The sequence below is a fragment of the Vipera ursinii genome, assembly GCF_947247035.1.
Source record: "Vipera ursinii genome assembly, chromosome: 6".
NCBI classification, from domain to species: Eukaryota; Metazoa; Chordata; class Lepidosauria; order Squamata; family Viperidae; genus Vipera; species Vipera ursinii.
Genome location: NC_139515.1, coordinates 59755849 through 59772792, shown reverse-complemented (window position 1 = coordinate 59772792; position 16944 = coordinate 59755849). Strand labels below are relative to the sequence as shown.

General features: G+C 36.2%; 1 protein-coding gene across 3 annotated transcripts; it reads right to left on the bottom strand.

Moving 5' to 3' along the window:
• Positions 1-5185: 5185 nt before the first annotated feature.
• Positions 5186-16944, bottom strand: PHF5A (PHD finger protein 5A). Of its 3 annotated transcripts, XR_014492954.1 has the most exons (6): positions 16845-16944; positions 14928-14951; positions 11683-11849; positions 8406-8545; positions 7002-7070; positions 5186-5578 (listed from the first exon to the last, which is right to left on the bottom strand). XR_014492954.1 is itself a non-coding variant. In XM_083366651.1 (4 exons), the coding sequence occupies exons 1-4, from the start codon at positions 16894-16896 to the stop codon at positions 8456-8458; spliced, it is 333 nt and encodes a 110-aa protein (XP_083222777.1). In that variant the 5' UTR covers positions 16897-16944; the 3' UTR covers positions 7093-8455. The 3 variants fall into 3 exon arrangements, 1 of the variants encoding a protein (XP_083222777.1); XR_014492955.1 differs by lacking the exon at positions 5186-5578 and having other exon boundaries at positions 5634-7070; XM_083366651.1 differs by lacking the exons at positions 5186-5578; positions 7002-7070 and having other exon boundaries at positions 7093-8545.

Here is a 16944-nt window from a genome sequence, read left to right as displayed (position 1 = left end):
TACAGCAATTTTCTTGTACTATATATGTGTAATTGAATTAACCTCCCTTCATACTATAATTCAGTAGAGTCATTTTTGGTATTAATTAATAAGAGTATTAATAAATCATTTAATATAGATTAGATTCCATTATTAGGGTACTAATAACTTAAGAATAGTTGGACCACCTGTAAGAGCTCTCAACCCTTTACCTATGTTATTTCATCAGAAGTAACCACCATCTTCCTGATTCTGTGTTAGTCTCAAATGAAAAGACTTTACCATTCACCTTTAATGAAAACACATTAATTAGCATCACAGAAACTTTCCTTATTTTCCATTTTTCTGTAATGAAACAAATGGACAGTTGGCTTAAAATTTAGTAAATGTGAGACTAGTAGACTCCTGATGGGTAAAGGTAAAGGTTCCCCCACACATGTGTGCTAGTCGTTTCCAACTCTAGGGGCCGGTGCTCATCTCCTTTTCAAAGCCAAAGAGCCAGCACTTGTCCGAGGACGAGGACGTCTCTGTGGTCATGTGGCCAGCATGACTAGACGCCAAAGGCGCACGGAACGCTGTTACCTTCCCACCGTAGTGGTCCCTATTTTTCTACTTGCATTTTTACGTGCTTTCGAACTGCTAGGTTGGCAGAAGCTGGGACGAGTAACAGGCACTCACTCTGTTACACGGCACTCGGAATTCAACCCACCAAACTGCCGACCTGATCGACACGCTCAGCGTCCTAACCCACTGAGCCACCGCTAGAATCGGTCAAAAAACAACCCTACATCAAACACACAAATACCATAAATGGGTTTATGGTAACTTCCCATTGCCTTGCATATAAAATACAATCCTCTGAAGGCTGATCTTAGTATATAAGTGCATTTGAATGAAAACTTTGCAGAAGCCTGCCTCATTAATAAACTGCAGTTTTAAATACAAAACACATATTCTTTCAGCTACTTGTTATCCATTCATATTTAGATCCTTCAATGTCTCAGAACTATAAGCAATAATGCTAAACGATGCCATGCTAAATATATTCAAGATAGATTACAATGATGTACATATTAGAATTGCAATTACAAATATTACTATTTGCAATGTATTCAACAAGTTCTTAAAACAGGTTATTCCTAAATGTAATTTACTCATGCTAATTTCCAAAAATATTTTTGTCCCATTTCTCTAATATATTAGTATTAAGATTATTTTAAACGGTAAAATAAGACTATGCAAGCAGAAGTAAGTAGCTTAATTCAGTCATAATGAAGGGTCCTTGATGCTGTGTGAGTTTGGCTGTTTTCTTGCAGACCGTTCATTACCCAATGAAATACGGGTCACATGATATTATCTAGTTGGGGTAATGAACGGTCAACAAGAAAACAACCAGGCTCATAGAGCACAAGGTAAAAGGTAAAGGTTCCCCCGCACATGTGTGCTAGTCATTTCCGACTCTAGGGGCCGGTGCTTATCTCCATTTCAAAGCCGAAGAGCCAGCGTTTGTCCGAGGACGTCTCCGTGGTCATGTGGCCGGCATGACTAGACACCAAAGGCACACGGAATGCTGTTATCTTCCCACTGTAGTAGTCCCTATTTTTCTACTTGCATTTTTACATGCTTTCAAACTGCTAGGTTGGCAGAAGCTGGGACGAGTAACAGGCGCTCACTCTGCTACACGGCACTCGGGATTTGACCCGCCAAACTGCCAACCTTCTGATTGACAAGCTCAGCATCCTAACCCACTGAGCCACCGCGTCCCTTTATAGAGCACAAAGGACCCCTCATTTCAATCCTGAGCTACAAATATTCTTTTATCAGTCATAATGGTCAGTGTTCTCATGTGTTCCTTTAGGTATCGCTGCCTATTTCTATTAGTTACCCGTCTAAAGGAACATTATCTACACGTATGGTTTTGTTATTTTATGCCTTTTAATAATGTGTAAGTCAGTTTTTGTTACTATAAACTACACATAACTCTCCTCTTACAATTTAGCCAATAGTGTTTAGAATTTCAAACTTTTCCAAAACCTTCCTCAGTTTTTGATATTTGTATGACAAATGCCTATAAGCAAACCTTACTTTTACCCTATTTTTGAGAAAGTTCTGCAGAAAAGGACACCTCTTTGAACAATATATACGTACATATCAAACAATGTATAGAGGTAATCTTCTACTTGCAACCATAACCAAGCCCAAAACTTCCATTGGTAAGCAAGACAGTTGTTAAGTGAATTTTGCCCCATTATATGATCTTTTTTGCCACAATTGTTAAGAGAATCAGTGCAATTGTTAAGTCAGTAAAACAGTTGAGTGAATCTGGCTTCCCCATTGACTTTGCTTCTCAGGAGATCACAAAAGGTGATCACATGACCCCAGAACACTGCAACCATCATAAATACGAATGAGCCAGTTGCCCAACATCTGAATTTTGATGTGACCGTGAGGTTGCTGCAACCAGAGTATGAAAAATGGTCATAAGTCATTGTTTTATCAATTGTCAAATTGTCACTAAACGTAAACCTGTATATATACATATCAGAGAAAAAAAATGTCTGTTTTACCCCTGCTTGAAGTCAGTCACAACAGACCTTCCTAAACGCCCATTGTTAATTTATTTTATTTATTTATTTTATTTTATTTTAATTCCATTTATATCCCGCCCTTCTCCGAAGACTCAGGGCGGCTTACAAGCTTAGCAGCTTACAAGCTTAGCAATTTCACAAACAGACAAGGCAAAATCCAAGGGTACTATTATAGTAACCACTGGCTGCTAGCTGAGTGTTTGATGGTAAAACATCTCTGAAGTCTACTTGTTGTGAGCAGGCCTGAACTTTCTTAGTAAAGACCTGGTGAAGCAGACTTTGAACCTTCCCTTAAAGAGGGGTTGTTGTTGGTGTGTACGTGGGGAGGGTGTTCAACTTTTGCCTCCTCCACGGCTGGAGGGCCATCTCACATGGCACTGGGAGTGGGACTGATCCAGTCTTCGTCCACAAAAACTAGCTGCTTTTGAGGAAGCGTTTCCCACTCGATTTAATTTTAAGGCAGTTAATTATGCGTCTTCGTTTCGATTATGCCTCAACTTCGTCGTCTGCGCTTCTGTCGCTCGCGGACCTGTTAAAAACAATACATTGTCGTAGCATAAAGGTTACGCTCCGATCTCTTACTCCTCCGCTTAAATCATGCAGCCCGCATATTTAACCTCAGCGCACATATTTTGCTGCTTATTTTCGTCTCTCAAATGCTGAAGGATATGCAAATCAACTCACATCCCCTAAACAAAACCTCACAAGACACGGCTGTCAGATGGCATTTTAACTATTCATAGAGTATGTTTCCCTTGGCTGAACTGTGAATGCGCATGATTAGGGACTATTTTCTCACCAATACGCCGGTGCATCATCCTCGTCAACGTAAGACACAAGGAGGGAACTGGAAAGAACAGCCTGCAAGGCGTAGAAGCTCACGCAGTTCTAAAAATAACAGCACCATGGTAGCAACAGCCTTCCGATTGGCCAGAGGCATGAAGGGGTCTGCAGATTGGCCACTTGATTTAACCAGTGGCTAAAAGATTTTCCTATGTGAGCAAGAAAAATTCGGACGGTTCGAAGGAGGTTCATGGGAAGTGTAGTTTTTATTAAAAAGCGGCCTCGGAATTCTCAAAAAGCATCTGGATAAAAAGGTGAAGCTCCGCTGTTCAAAAAGAAGGCAACACGGTGTTTTATCAGCTTGCTGACTGACGTCTATATTTTTCTTCAAAGATATTTTCATATTAGAGCATTTGTGAGATGGTTTCAGAAGTCTTAATTCACATTTTCTAATGCTAAAGAACATGGAGCTCAGTTCAGTTAATCCTATTTGTTGGCATAGTAACATAGTTCATACATTAAGGGTGTTTAGTTGAATAACCTAGCTATTATACCTGGTACAAAATTCTTCAATTATATTGTATTATTTGTGTTAATTACGGGCATGGAATAAAATGACCCAGATATCACATCTGGTATTTAAAGTAAAGTTAGGTTGTTTTCCCAAAGTAGGCCTAAATCTAGGGGAAAAAGGTATTTTTGAACATTTACATTTAATTGAAACCTTAAAAATTGAAAAGTAATCTCCACTGAACATTCCAAGATCTACAAAAGCACTTAACATTTTCTCCAATTCCCAAGAATCAATGTCATAGTAATATATTAATCAGTATTCAATTAGGGGGATATGTTTATATGTGTTTGAGGTTTTTTGATGCGCCACTTTTTTAATGTCTTGATTGTTTTGTGCAGGTTTTTGTCCTTTTTGGATTTTTTGGAGTTTTGGATTTTAGCCTTGTTCTTGAATAAAATAGACACGGTAAAAATATTTTCTCCGATTGCATTAAGAATTGAATCTTTAACCATCCTTCCTTTGAAGCCCAAATCAAAAACAATATAGTAGTATTGTACAATACAGTAGTTAACTGAAAGTTGTAACCTAAATATACATATTGTTGTTAAACACTGAAATACCTACAGATTGCTGAATACTGGACAACAGGTTAATTAAAATGAATTGAATTCATAACTATAGATAGGGCAGTGTCCAATAGTCTTAAAATGACATTTTAAAATTTAAGACAATGTGACTGGCCACTAAAAGACATAAAATAATTTTAGTAAAATAAGAGGTCCTCATTGAAGATGGGCAGTTCAGAAATGCAAAAAAGGTAAAATTTATTTTGTTTTTCTGTGCTCAGCAGCTGTATTTGATGAATAGTGAAGTTCAATTGATTAAAAAAGGGCATTTGTTCATGATAAGAATATTTACGTTTCTAGACATAGAAAAGTAATGTAATTAAAATTGCAATCCATAATTACTTTCCTAAATTAATGGAGACCAGATAGCATTTCTTATCCTTAAAGACACATCCAAATCCCATTTTTAAATCCAGCTATCACAGTATTTGAGACCAAAATTAATCATCTGTTCATGTGAAACAAGCCATAGATTCTTATTTGAAGGAGAATGCAGATCAATCATTTAAGAATGCAGATTTCTTTTTTCCAGGTAAATAACTCATCACTATGTAATAATCCCCCATACGTATTTGTATTTACAGTAGAACTAGTTAAGGATAATTAGGGCAGATAATAAATTCATAAGCAATTGTATATTAATAAATCCAGTAATTCTTTTTTATTGGAAGCAAACTGCTAATAAAATTCCAATATAATTAGTCCTGAAATTTCCAGATATTTCAGTAGTCATTTCTAAATAGTATGAAACAATAGGAATTTATTAATAAGATGTAAACCTTTATTATTTTAATAGTTACTTATATTTAACAGCAACACAGACTCGCTATTGTTTTCTTAAAAATTCCAGCCCAAAATAGAAGTCTGATAAAAGCAGTCTAGAAAATTCAATAATCACATCAAATGGCATGTACTGAACAATTAGAAGAAAAATGTGAAAGAAAACAATAACAAACACCCTTCCATCATAGTAGTTTTAATACCAGGAAAGATTAGTCAGTCTATAATTAGCTGTAATTAGCACTCATTCATCATCCATCATTCTTCTCATCAGCTGACATTTAAACCCAAAGGAAATGAGTTTTTTCCTGTCTGTCAAATGAAAGGTGCAAGAAGCACATTAAGTCACTTTGAGATGCAAAATACAACATAACAGAAGTATGTTTTTAATTGCAGAAGATCTTGCAATTTATACATTTGTAGTCCTATGGAGGTATGGCCAATTGTAACAGAAGAAGCACCAGTTGTTACCACTAGGACAAGAAATTATTCCAATCAGTACATTAGGTTTTATGTTCATCTAGTTCAGGTGATTCAGTGCTTTATGTCTTCCTTCCCTTGTTAGAAAGATTTAATTGATTAGACAATTGTTGTTCTGAAATGCTTTGTAGGGCAAGATTTCAGAAACAAGTGAGACAAGGCATCTGAGTTTAAGCTAACCATATAACCATTATATACAGTATTCAGAAAGATTAGACACATGATCAAGTGATTCAGATAATTACTAATAGGTCTTTTTATGTCTGCTCTCATGATCTAGCCCCAGCTTAATAGTTATGATTCCATCCTGGTTTGGACAAATGCTGCAATTTTCAGGCAGTTGTACACACTTTTATATAGAACCACTATATGTACAAGCATATATTGAGAAGGGAACCCAATGTATACAAAATACATCTTGCATATTCCCACTGCAATGAATGAGAACTGCAGAAAAAGCAAACTGTTGTTTTGCAAGCACCCATTAATTATAGTAGACACCTGACAAGACTGTTTTTTTACAGATCACTTCTTTCCACATATTTTAACATGTTCCCCTTGGTACTTCCTTTCAAATTATGACTAAAGCCCTACAAAGAAACATGGGGGTCCTTAATGTGTGTTTTATAATACCTAATATCTAATCTCATTGCACTGTATTCTAGCTGTCTAAACCTTCTGCAGAATTTTTAGGTATTAGTTCACCATAAGATGATAATAGTTTCTAAATACCTCTACTTTTTAAAAAAGGAATCTTTTATCATTTGCCTGATTTAAAGCCCAAAGAAACTAGGGCCATTTCTAAAGGTAGTCCTGGTACATAAAGTGATGAATGAGAGTTCCAAAATTTCCACACAGTCTGATAACAGGTGCTTGTTTAATATTTTTATGTATTTCTATTTACTGCATGATCACAAAATACATGCAAGAGAAATACAATTTTTTTAGAATAGATCATCTATTTCACAGCTACTCCACAAAATTATTATATTCTAATGTGAACATAAAAAGGAATGAAGATAAACAGATATAAACGGAAGGCAGGGGAAGGAGAGGGAGTTAACAGATACAAATGGGCTTAAGATATCATGGTTCAGGTTGTATAGGGTACAAATTAATTTGGCTTACTTTGTAACGTATTCCTGCTTTTTATAGTTATGTAGTATCACAGAGATTACTGATAATTATTCACTCATTTGGACTGAAACAAAACAGTCCATTAGGGAATATTGTGATAATGATAAAATTTACCCTCTGTAAAGAAGATACACCCCTTGAGAGATCCTTGCACTGTACACGTTCCTCCATTTATATCCCTATGAATAAAATCATATCCAATTATAATGATGAACTTTTTCCTAGAATAATAGTGTTAAAAATACCAAATAGGTTGCAATTGCTTATTTAAGAACCAAAAGATTATTTAAAATAATTTATGATCTCCAAACCCCAATACTCTCTTTACTATTGCCTATACAGTTATCTTAAAATATTTGTTTTGAGGGAGGCTGAAATACTGTGAACTGATTCATTGTTACATTACACCGTAATCATGTGGTTGTTAAGCAAATCACATGGCTATATCCTATTCCAAAACACCATTTGAATAACAAGTCTGCAGTATGAGTTTATATGCTTTAAGTCATTAAATACATTGGAAGTGAATAAAATCATTTGAAAATTATGTCTTTCTAAAAATCTTAAAAATGCCTGAGAACAGGATTAGGAGGATGTGAGAAGGTCATTTCCTTTCCTAAACCTGATTTGTGGATATGTGTTTTATTACCCTTATGTTTAAAGTCTCTATAATTATCATATTCTTTTTTCTAAATGGACTACAACATATGTAAAATTTGACTGTGATTTGGTAGCTGATAATCAGAGATGACATTTTGGATCTGTGGATGATTTTGTAAACAGGATGGCTATTGTACAATAAAAAGATGCACACCCAACTTTTTAAATCCCACTTCTCATGGTTTGCATCAGGAATTTCAGGTACTATATTATTTCCCCATTGCCAAACAATAAGCAAGTAAATAATCAGAGTATGTCTCAAAGGGCACATAGGCTTTCTTAGAAAAAAATATTGCTTTATGGTATAACCATATTGTACTGATGTTAGAAACACAAGTTAGGGCAATACCAAATGTTGTTCTTATTCATTTATTCAGCTTGTATGCTGCCTGAGTCGCTCGGCAATTCTAGATTACTGTTTATAGACCCTTTATTGCTATGGATGTTAAGCTACTACTACCAATTTATGCCTGAATTTATCTCCCCGATAAACTAACTAGTAAGTCACACACACCCAACCCAAGATCAAGAAGTATAGATATGAGTTTCCATTAAAAGACTACTATAAAACTTTATTGGGGCATAATCCACCATAACATTGAAAGAACAGGTAGTCAAATTCTTGAGAAAACCTTGGGTTTGATCTAATATACAGTGAAAGAATTCTGTCAGAAACAAAGGTCTATGTCTGTCAAGAGCCATAGTTTAAATTTCAATTTACTTACGGTACTTAGTGATTCTAATTAAAATATTTACCTCAATATTTGTTTTCACTGACAAATGACAATATTTTTAGTAAGCAATATTTTCCATCAAATTATTAGAATTGAAACAAAATACATTTAATTGCTTTCCTATAAAAATGAAGTCCAACATTTTTTAGAAGTACTTCCATGGTGGAGATGGGATCATCTTTTCTTGAAGCCATATTTCTTTCGCTCATAAAAGAGATCTGTTTTTGAACTACCCAAATTGACAATCTTGGGACAGCCATCTCGCTGAAATGGTGCAAAAAACAAACAGTTATACAAGCTAAACCTAATAGATTACAAAATGAATACCGTAATCATAGTATCTGTATATCACAATTCAAATAGAGAAATATGTGTGACTGTATATTTGTGTGTTTGTGCGAGAGATTTTCTGTAACCCACATACTCCCTATAGATAATTATGATGTCCTATTCCTAATATCACATTAAGAGATAGTACTTTACATTCCAGAATGCAGTCTTACACTTACTTAAAAGCAATCTCCCACTAAATTTGATGAGCCTAGCATAGAAATACAAAAGGATAGGATTTGCTTCAATGCAATTTCTCCATAAAATTCTACAATCAGTTGTAATTGCACAAAAGTGCATTATTTGAATAGTACTATCCTGAAACTCAGGAATGCAAAATTTGAAATAACAGCAAAGAAATAAAAACAATGAAGCAAGCAGAGTAGACCACAAAAGGGGGAAAATATCTAGTAAGGATATAAATGGAGGGTTATAATATTCAAAGCACAGCTTTTTTAAAAAAAAAAAAGACACAGTGTATGGCAGATGTACTAAGTTTCTAAAAAATCCCATTCATGATGTTTGTGGAATAATACTTTGCCTTATGAAATACTTTGTTTCATCTGAATGACTTTTCAAAGGCTTCGGCTAAAATGGGAAAGTTTTTTTTTTTCAGATTTCTTATCTTTCCAACTTTTTTTTCCTTCCTAGCATTTCCTCTAAAAGTGCAGGATCTGCTTTTTTCTTCCAACCAAGTACTGATCCATTAGTCGTGACAGGAACTGACTAACCAGTTTGGTACCTGAGCCAGACATCATGGGCTGAAAAAGAGTGACAGGCTCTCAGTGGTCACCCAGCTAGCTTTCGCAGAATTCAAGTCTTCCGGTTTTCAGCCTGGTGCCTTAATCGCTAAACCAAACTGGCTCTCCAATTATTTTTTCAACTACTGTATACTTATTAAATTGTTACCCTAATGTTCAACTCATCATCATCATCATTTTAGCTATTGTCTATTACAGGATGAAGGCCTCTTCCGTATGTTTTCAACCAACATGGTCCTAAGCTATCTTTTGCCAATTGGGCCCACAATACTTGCTGATGTCGTCGAGCCATCTTGTTTTAGGTCTCTTTTGTGGATGCTTTTTATCAAGTGGAATCCATTCTATGACTGCCTTGGTCCACCTGCCATCAGTGACATCCATTTCAATTCTTTTACTCTCTTGATGATATTGTATATTATAATGCTCGGAGTTTCTTTAAACAATTAGTTCTAATCTCCTATAATCTAAATCATAAATAAGATTTAGAATTATGGCCAAAAATTAATTTGAGAAAATCTGAATAAGAAGCATTTTCATTTAGGTAGTTTAACATGAAAAAGGCACATATTAGTTAAAATATTACAAAAATATTAAAAAATAGATATTTAAATTCAAATTCCCAAAGTTTACATAGTTTATTGAACAATAATTTAAGAATACACTATACACACACACACATTCAGAAAGTATTCAGTCCCCATTTACTTTTGTCAATTTGTTATGCTTCAGCCTGATTCTACAGTTGTTGAAATTCATTTTTCTCTCATTAATCTACACTCAGTATCCCATAATGACAAAGTGAAAACAGAATTTTAGAAATGTCTATAAATGTATTAAAAAGAAAAAACTGAACTACCACATTGGCATAAATATTCAGACCCTTTGCAACAACACTTGAAATTTAGCTCCAGTGTCCCCCATTTCTCTTGAGTGTTGCTGACATGTTTCTATACCTTGATTGGAATCAACTTGTGGTAAATTGATTGGACATGATTTGGAAATGCACACACCTCTCTACAGAAGGCTTCACAGCTGACAATGCATACTGTAGCAGAGCAAAAGCCATGAGGTCAAAGGAACTGCCTGCAGAGCTCAGAGACAGGGTTATTGTAAGGCACAGATCTGGGGAAGGTTACAATAAAATTTCTGCTACAATGAAGGTTCTAAGAGCACAGTGGCCTCTGTAATTCTTAAATGGAAGACGTTTGGCACAACCAGGATTCTTTCAAGAGCTGGTTGCCCAGTCAAACTAAGCAATCGGGGGAAAAGGGCCTTAGTAAGAGAGGTGACCAAGAACCTGATGGTCACTCTGACAGAGCGCCAGAGAACCTGTGTGGAGATGGGACAGAGTTCCAGAAGGACAACCATCACTACAGCCCTCCACCGATCTGGGCTTTATGGCAGATGGAAGCCTTTCCTCAGTGCAAAACACACGAAGGACTGCTTGGAGTTTGCAAAAAAGCACCTGACGGACTCTCAGATTGTGAGAAACAAGATTCTCTGGTCTGATGAAACCAAGATTGAAATGTTTGGCCTCTAAGCGTTATGTCTGGTGGAAAACAGGCACCGCTCACCACCTGCCCAGTATCATCCCAACAATGAAGCTTGATGGCAGCATCATGCTGTGGGAGTGTTTTTCAGCAGGAAGGATTGGGAAACTGGTCAGGGTTGAGGTAAAGTGAATGGAGCAAAGTACAGGGATATCCTTAATGAAAACCTGTTCCACAGTGCTTAGGACCTCAGATTGGGCCAAAGGTTCACTTTCCAACATGACAACAATCCTAAACACACAGCCAAGACAACACGGGAGTGGCTTAGGACAATTCTGTGAATGTCTTAGGGTAGTCCAACCAGAGCCCTGACTTGATCCCTATTGAACATCTCTGGATGGACCTGAAAATGGCTGTCCACTGACAGTCACCATCCAACGTAACTGAGCTTGAGAGGATTTGCAAGAAAGAATGGCAGAAAATCCTCCAATCCAGGTGTGTAAAGCTTGTGTCATACCCTGAAAGACTTGAGGGTATAATTGCTGCCAAAGGTGTTTCAACAAAGTACTGTGAAGGGTCTGAATATTTATTCCAATGTGATATTTTTTTCTTTTTAATAAATTTACAGACATTTCTAAATGCTGTTTTCACTTTGTCATTATGTGGTATTAAGTGTAGATTAATGAGGAAAAAAAATTCAGAAACTGTAGAATCAGGCTGAAGGAGGTCTGAATACTTTCTGAATGCACTGTATGTATGTATGTATGTATGTATGTATGTATGTATTTAAAAGGATAAAAATAAAATGTAAAAAACTTACATCCTTTTCTTGAATAGTACATTCCTTGCAGTAATAAGCATCAGAGACTCCAGGACCCCCACATATCACACAACGTCCTTGATAAGAGCCATAGTTGCACTCATCACAAATGCGCACTAGTGTACAAGGCCGTACATAAGAGTCGCAGATAACACATTTGCCATCACCTGAAAACAAAAGTTTACTTACGGTATGATAAGATATACAGAAGATAACATTCAAACAAAACAAAGCTGTAGTCCAATTGATTACATAGGGAATGTATTTGAAAGATAGTCACTGAACCTTTTTCTTACACCTTACATGTTTGCAGTGGATTTTTAACATCCAAAATATATCACCTTACATTATTTGCAGACTGCAGTTAGAAATTGCAAAAGGCAACTGGCATATGAGTGACGTTCACCATATTTTAATCAAACTACCATTTTGTATTGTATGGGGAAAAACCCTTTTCAACCAACTAACCTTTTTCTTTCTTTTAGAAAGTACTATCAAATTTGGGCATAAACAAATGAATCAATCCAAAATATTTTTTTGTCAATAAGGTAAACATAAAGGTTCCCCCGCACATGCATGCTAGTCATTTCCAACTCTAGGGGACGGTGCTCATCTCCCTTTCAAAGCCGAAGAGCCAGCGCTTGTCCGAGGACGTCTCCGTGGTCATGTGGCCGGCATGACTAGATGCCAAAGGCGCACGGAACGCTGTTACCTTTCCACCGTAGTGGTCCCTATTTTTCTACTTGCATTTTTACGTGCTTTCGAACTGCTAGGTTGGCAGAAGCTGGGACCAGTAACAGGCACTCACTCTGTTACGCAGCACTTGGGATTTGACCCGCCAAACTGTCGACCTTCTGATCGACAAGCTCAGCGTCCTAACCCACTGAGCCACAATACAAGCTTACAATTTTTCTTAGGATGGGAAAACTCAAGACTTTATAAATCATTTATTCACTTACACAAAGAAATGCTGAAAAGACAAGTGCTATTTAGGCAGGGCTAACAAAGCAATTTAGAAACACAGTGTAGGGGGTGGAATCTCACAGAATGAAAAGAAGTCAATGAAATATTGGCAGTGAAGGTATTGAAGTGATAGCTTCTGCCTTTTAGAATCAACAAGTAATTGTAAGGAACAAGCAGTCAAAAAACATACCGCAACTAGCACTTGGTAGAGTAGACATGAAGTCCTTGGAAAAGGTATGCACATGCTATAATATCTCTATAACTATACAGATCAGTACTGGGCAAGCCATGTAAATAAATTCCAAGTGACTCATTATGGAAGTGAAATGTTGAATGTGCCCACATAGGAGGGGCACTGACACTTTTGAACTTTGGTGTTGAAAAAGATTCCTGAGAATACTATGGATAGCCAAGAAAACAAATGGATCATGAAACAAATCAACCCAGAGTTCTCACTCAAGGCACAAAACGACCTGGCTCAAATTATCTTACTCTGGCCACATTATGCAAAGACCTAGCTCCCTAGAGAATGACCTGATGTTGAAAAAAGGTGAAAGAAGAGCATGACCAACAGCAAGGTGAAGAGACTCAGTTGTAATGGTGATGAGTGCAGTTAGAAAACCTGAAACATCAGGTTAGGAACAGATTGTCATGGAGAAAATCTATATGGTGATAAGGAGTTGAAAATGAACTTGATGACACACATCAATGAATGCAGTAAAATATAAATAAGACAATGACAAGCACTGGGTCTAAATAGATTTAGAATTTAGAACAGATTCACATTCATTATCTGTGCCCTAATTCTTGTAAGTTTTTCCTACTGAAAGAACAAACAAGTGACTTCTTGCAGTTCAGTTCCATTTTTATTGGATGGAAAAAACTATAATTACTCTGCTCAAAATCTTGCCACCAGCATTCAATTTCTAGTTTCCAGAAGGAATAAAATTATTGGTTTACATTAGTATGGCATGAAGCAATTGATCATGAGGAAGTATAACAACTACTGTACATTTCTCTATCCATAGACAAACAATACTATATTTTCCTAGTCTATACTAACTTGCACTATTGCTTCTGCTTCATAATGGCAAGTATTCAGCATTCTGTATACAGCATGCAGACCTCAGATCCCTTTTTGAAGTCATTTGGTACCCAGAATTTCTCTATCAATATTTGCTAGCAACAACTAAAAAATAAAGATGGTTGAAATAGATATATTACTTTTGAGAATAGTTTAACACCTAAAAACAAACCACCACAGACATAGCAGAGCCATCCGTCAATGTGTCATGATGATGCCTTTATCTACCAATTTTCCTTTGCAGAGGGGTCTTTCCATGGTTGTTTTCAGGTAAGTATGTTGCATATATTCCGGCTTGGCTGAAGGGACCAGCAATATATTTGATGTTGTATACAGTATTAAGACTGACACTTGTGGGCTGATTCGGATAAAAATTCCTAAGCTATCATTTGGTGCTTTAAAATAGCTTTCATAGAAGTTACAGACATTTTTGTTACTTCTCATATTTGTAGACCCAGATTTGCTATTTTTTATCTTTTAGTCATATTATGGTTTTTCAGCAGCCTATCTTTGAAAAACAATTCAGAAACATCAGCTGATTTAAAATACGATAGGAAGTTATCAACTGGAAATGGCAGACATATTCATTTAATGTTAATTGTTTTCTATACCATTTTCAGGCTCAATTCAAAGAGCTACTAAAGCCCTCAGTATTTGGTGACAGGTTATCTGAAGAATCATATTCCCCCTTCTAATATTTTATTTTCAAACTAAAATGTTTTGGCTACTCTCATATTTTAATTATCTAGTTTTTTAGAAACACAATACCAAATCAACAAAGTTTCCTAATTTAGGTCGAAGGAGGAGCTGGTCAGGCACGTTGCAAGGCTATTCAAAGTGTAATAATACAGCTACATATATGAAATTTAGTTCAAAAGAGTATCTAAATATAGGACTCTACTTGCACATGAAAACAGAGCTTTAGACAACTGGACCTCTTGCAGATGCCATATGATCCACGAATTGTTTTCAAAATTTGCATAGGTTTTAACTGCACCTCTGCATGCATCAAACAGCTTTTGGAAATGAACCTTTAACATGAACCTAACCTTTAACAACACTAATAATTTTATCTAAAACTATTCCAACAAATTCATTATATTCACAAAAATAAAGATGTAGATATTTTAGTAGTCAATTAGTGAAAGATTCTGGCATGAATTCACAACAAATATCATATGTATGAAGCTATACTTACATTTTTCACATAGTCTCCCAATAGCTGCAATAGCAAATAAGAAAGTCATATTGATTTCAGAGTTCAAAACAAAACAGCAAGTTAAATATTATTTATTTCCTTTATTATGCTAATATTCATGCATATGTGAAGTGAGATAATCATGGTTTTTAAAGACAATAGCGAAGGTTTATGTTCTACTATGTCAGACGTTGGCAGTGAAATACAGGTAATCCTGAATTATGATCACAATTGAGCCCAAAATTTCCCTTGTTAAGAAAGACAGTTAATGATATTTCAGTTAACGCTCTTTATGATCTTTCTTGCTACAGCTGCAGCTGTTAAGTTAGTTAACATGGTTGTTGAGTGAATCTGGCTTCCTTATTGACTTTGCTGACACAAAAGGTGATCGTGTGACACAGGGACACTGCAGCCATCATAAATACATGCCAATTGCAAAGTTTGTGGTCTGAGACAAACATCTACCTCTACTACCTAAGATTGAACTCTCAAACCTTCCAAGTGGGAGACAAGTGACCACTAGGCCACCACACTATTCACATGTATATGTTACTGTCAATGTATGAAATTAGGTGTTTTATAGAATTCCTAGGAAAGCTGTAGAATGCTAAAAATGGAATGTCGAAGTATGAAGCACTTAGTACTGTATTTCACACATTTCCTAAGCATTCTATGCAATGCCAAAAGGGGACCCTGCAAAGTATAAAATACTCCCACTAAAATGCCATTCTAGCTTTCATTGGTGCAACAATTCACACATTCTATAGATTTCCTAGGGATTCTATACAGTGCCAGCTTTTCACACATCACCAGTAACATATAGACACATAAACTTATTGCTCAGCTTCCAAACAAAAAAGCCAGGATTTCACAGCTGTAGACTGGATGACAAAACAGCAAAGATTTTACTACTTTCTTGCAACCAGTGGTTAGACTTTAATTTTGTTGGATTGAGTTGCCAGAAGTTAGAGAATCTCTTGATATATGCTTTTTGGAAAAGAATAAATGTTTAAAAAAGAATGGGCATCTAGCCTAGGTTATTAAGATATAATAATGATATAAAAATAAAAGGGGAAATCTCCATAACCCTCTACTTATTCCAATGTCCAACCCAGTCATTGCTTATCAACCTTCCAGTCCATTCTGAAAAAGGAAAGCAGACAAGGAAGTTTCCCAAGTGCCAGTAAAAAAGAAAAAGTATTTTTCTGGCTCAACTCATTTTCCTGCTCCTCTTGGTTCATTTCAGTGCCTGCCATTCTCTTTCATCACCATTCCTCAGAAATCCTAGATATTTGATTGCAAAAGACTTCAAGGAGAATTCTAAGGTAATACAATGGAACAATTTCCGAATGCTTTAATTTCAGACATTGTCTTTTATCATTATACTGCAACCTTGCCCAGCCTTACTACTCTCAAATCCTTCACTTTGCCCATTTTGGGCGCTAAACTTTTACTTGATGGAGCAAGTATCTTGAAAATGAGTGATGGTTTTTTCATCCCATCTTTATTACTTTATAAGTATCTCAAGGCAGCGAACATACATAATAATTCCTCCTCCTATTTTCCCCACAACCACCACCCTGTGAGGTTGGCTGAGGTGAGAAAGCGATTGGCCTTAAGTCACCCATTTTATCTTAATATTAAACATAATTTTTTATTAATCAATTTTACAGCCGCCCGACTTACAAAAGGCTTTTAGTTATAGCACATGCCATTAAAACATAGCAGAATTGCCCAACCAGAAACTACGACGCTGAGAATGCCCAGCATGCTGGTTGGGAATGAGTAGCTAGCTGAAAACTACTTGAATGGCTACCATGCATAGTTTATAAATTAATCTTCTTCGACCCGCCCGCCATCTTTTAAACGAAAATCTCATTCAGGTATGGGCCGCTCTCTCTGTAACCAACTACTTACCCACTCCAGCCTGCTTGCGGCAGAAGATTAAATCTGGATGATGTTTAGCCATCACCTCAGGTTCCCGTCTCGCGCCGTTGTTAACGACGTTTTACCCGTG

Bases quoted from the DNA above. Each gene is read 5' to 3' on its own strand.
- PHF5A (XM_083366651.1), bottom strand. From the start codon at position 16,896: ATGGCTAAACATCATCCAGATTTAATCTTCTGCCGCAAGCAGGCTGGA. The intron at 11,850-14,927 runs GTAAGTATAGCT...TTTTGTTTTCAG, and splicing joins TGGGAGACTATGTGAAAAAT to GTGATGGCAAATGTGTTATC. The intron at 8,546-11,682 runs GTAAGTTTTTTA...GCACCATTTCAG, and splicing joins GTACTATTCAAGAAAAGGAT to CGAGATGGCTGTCCCAAGAT.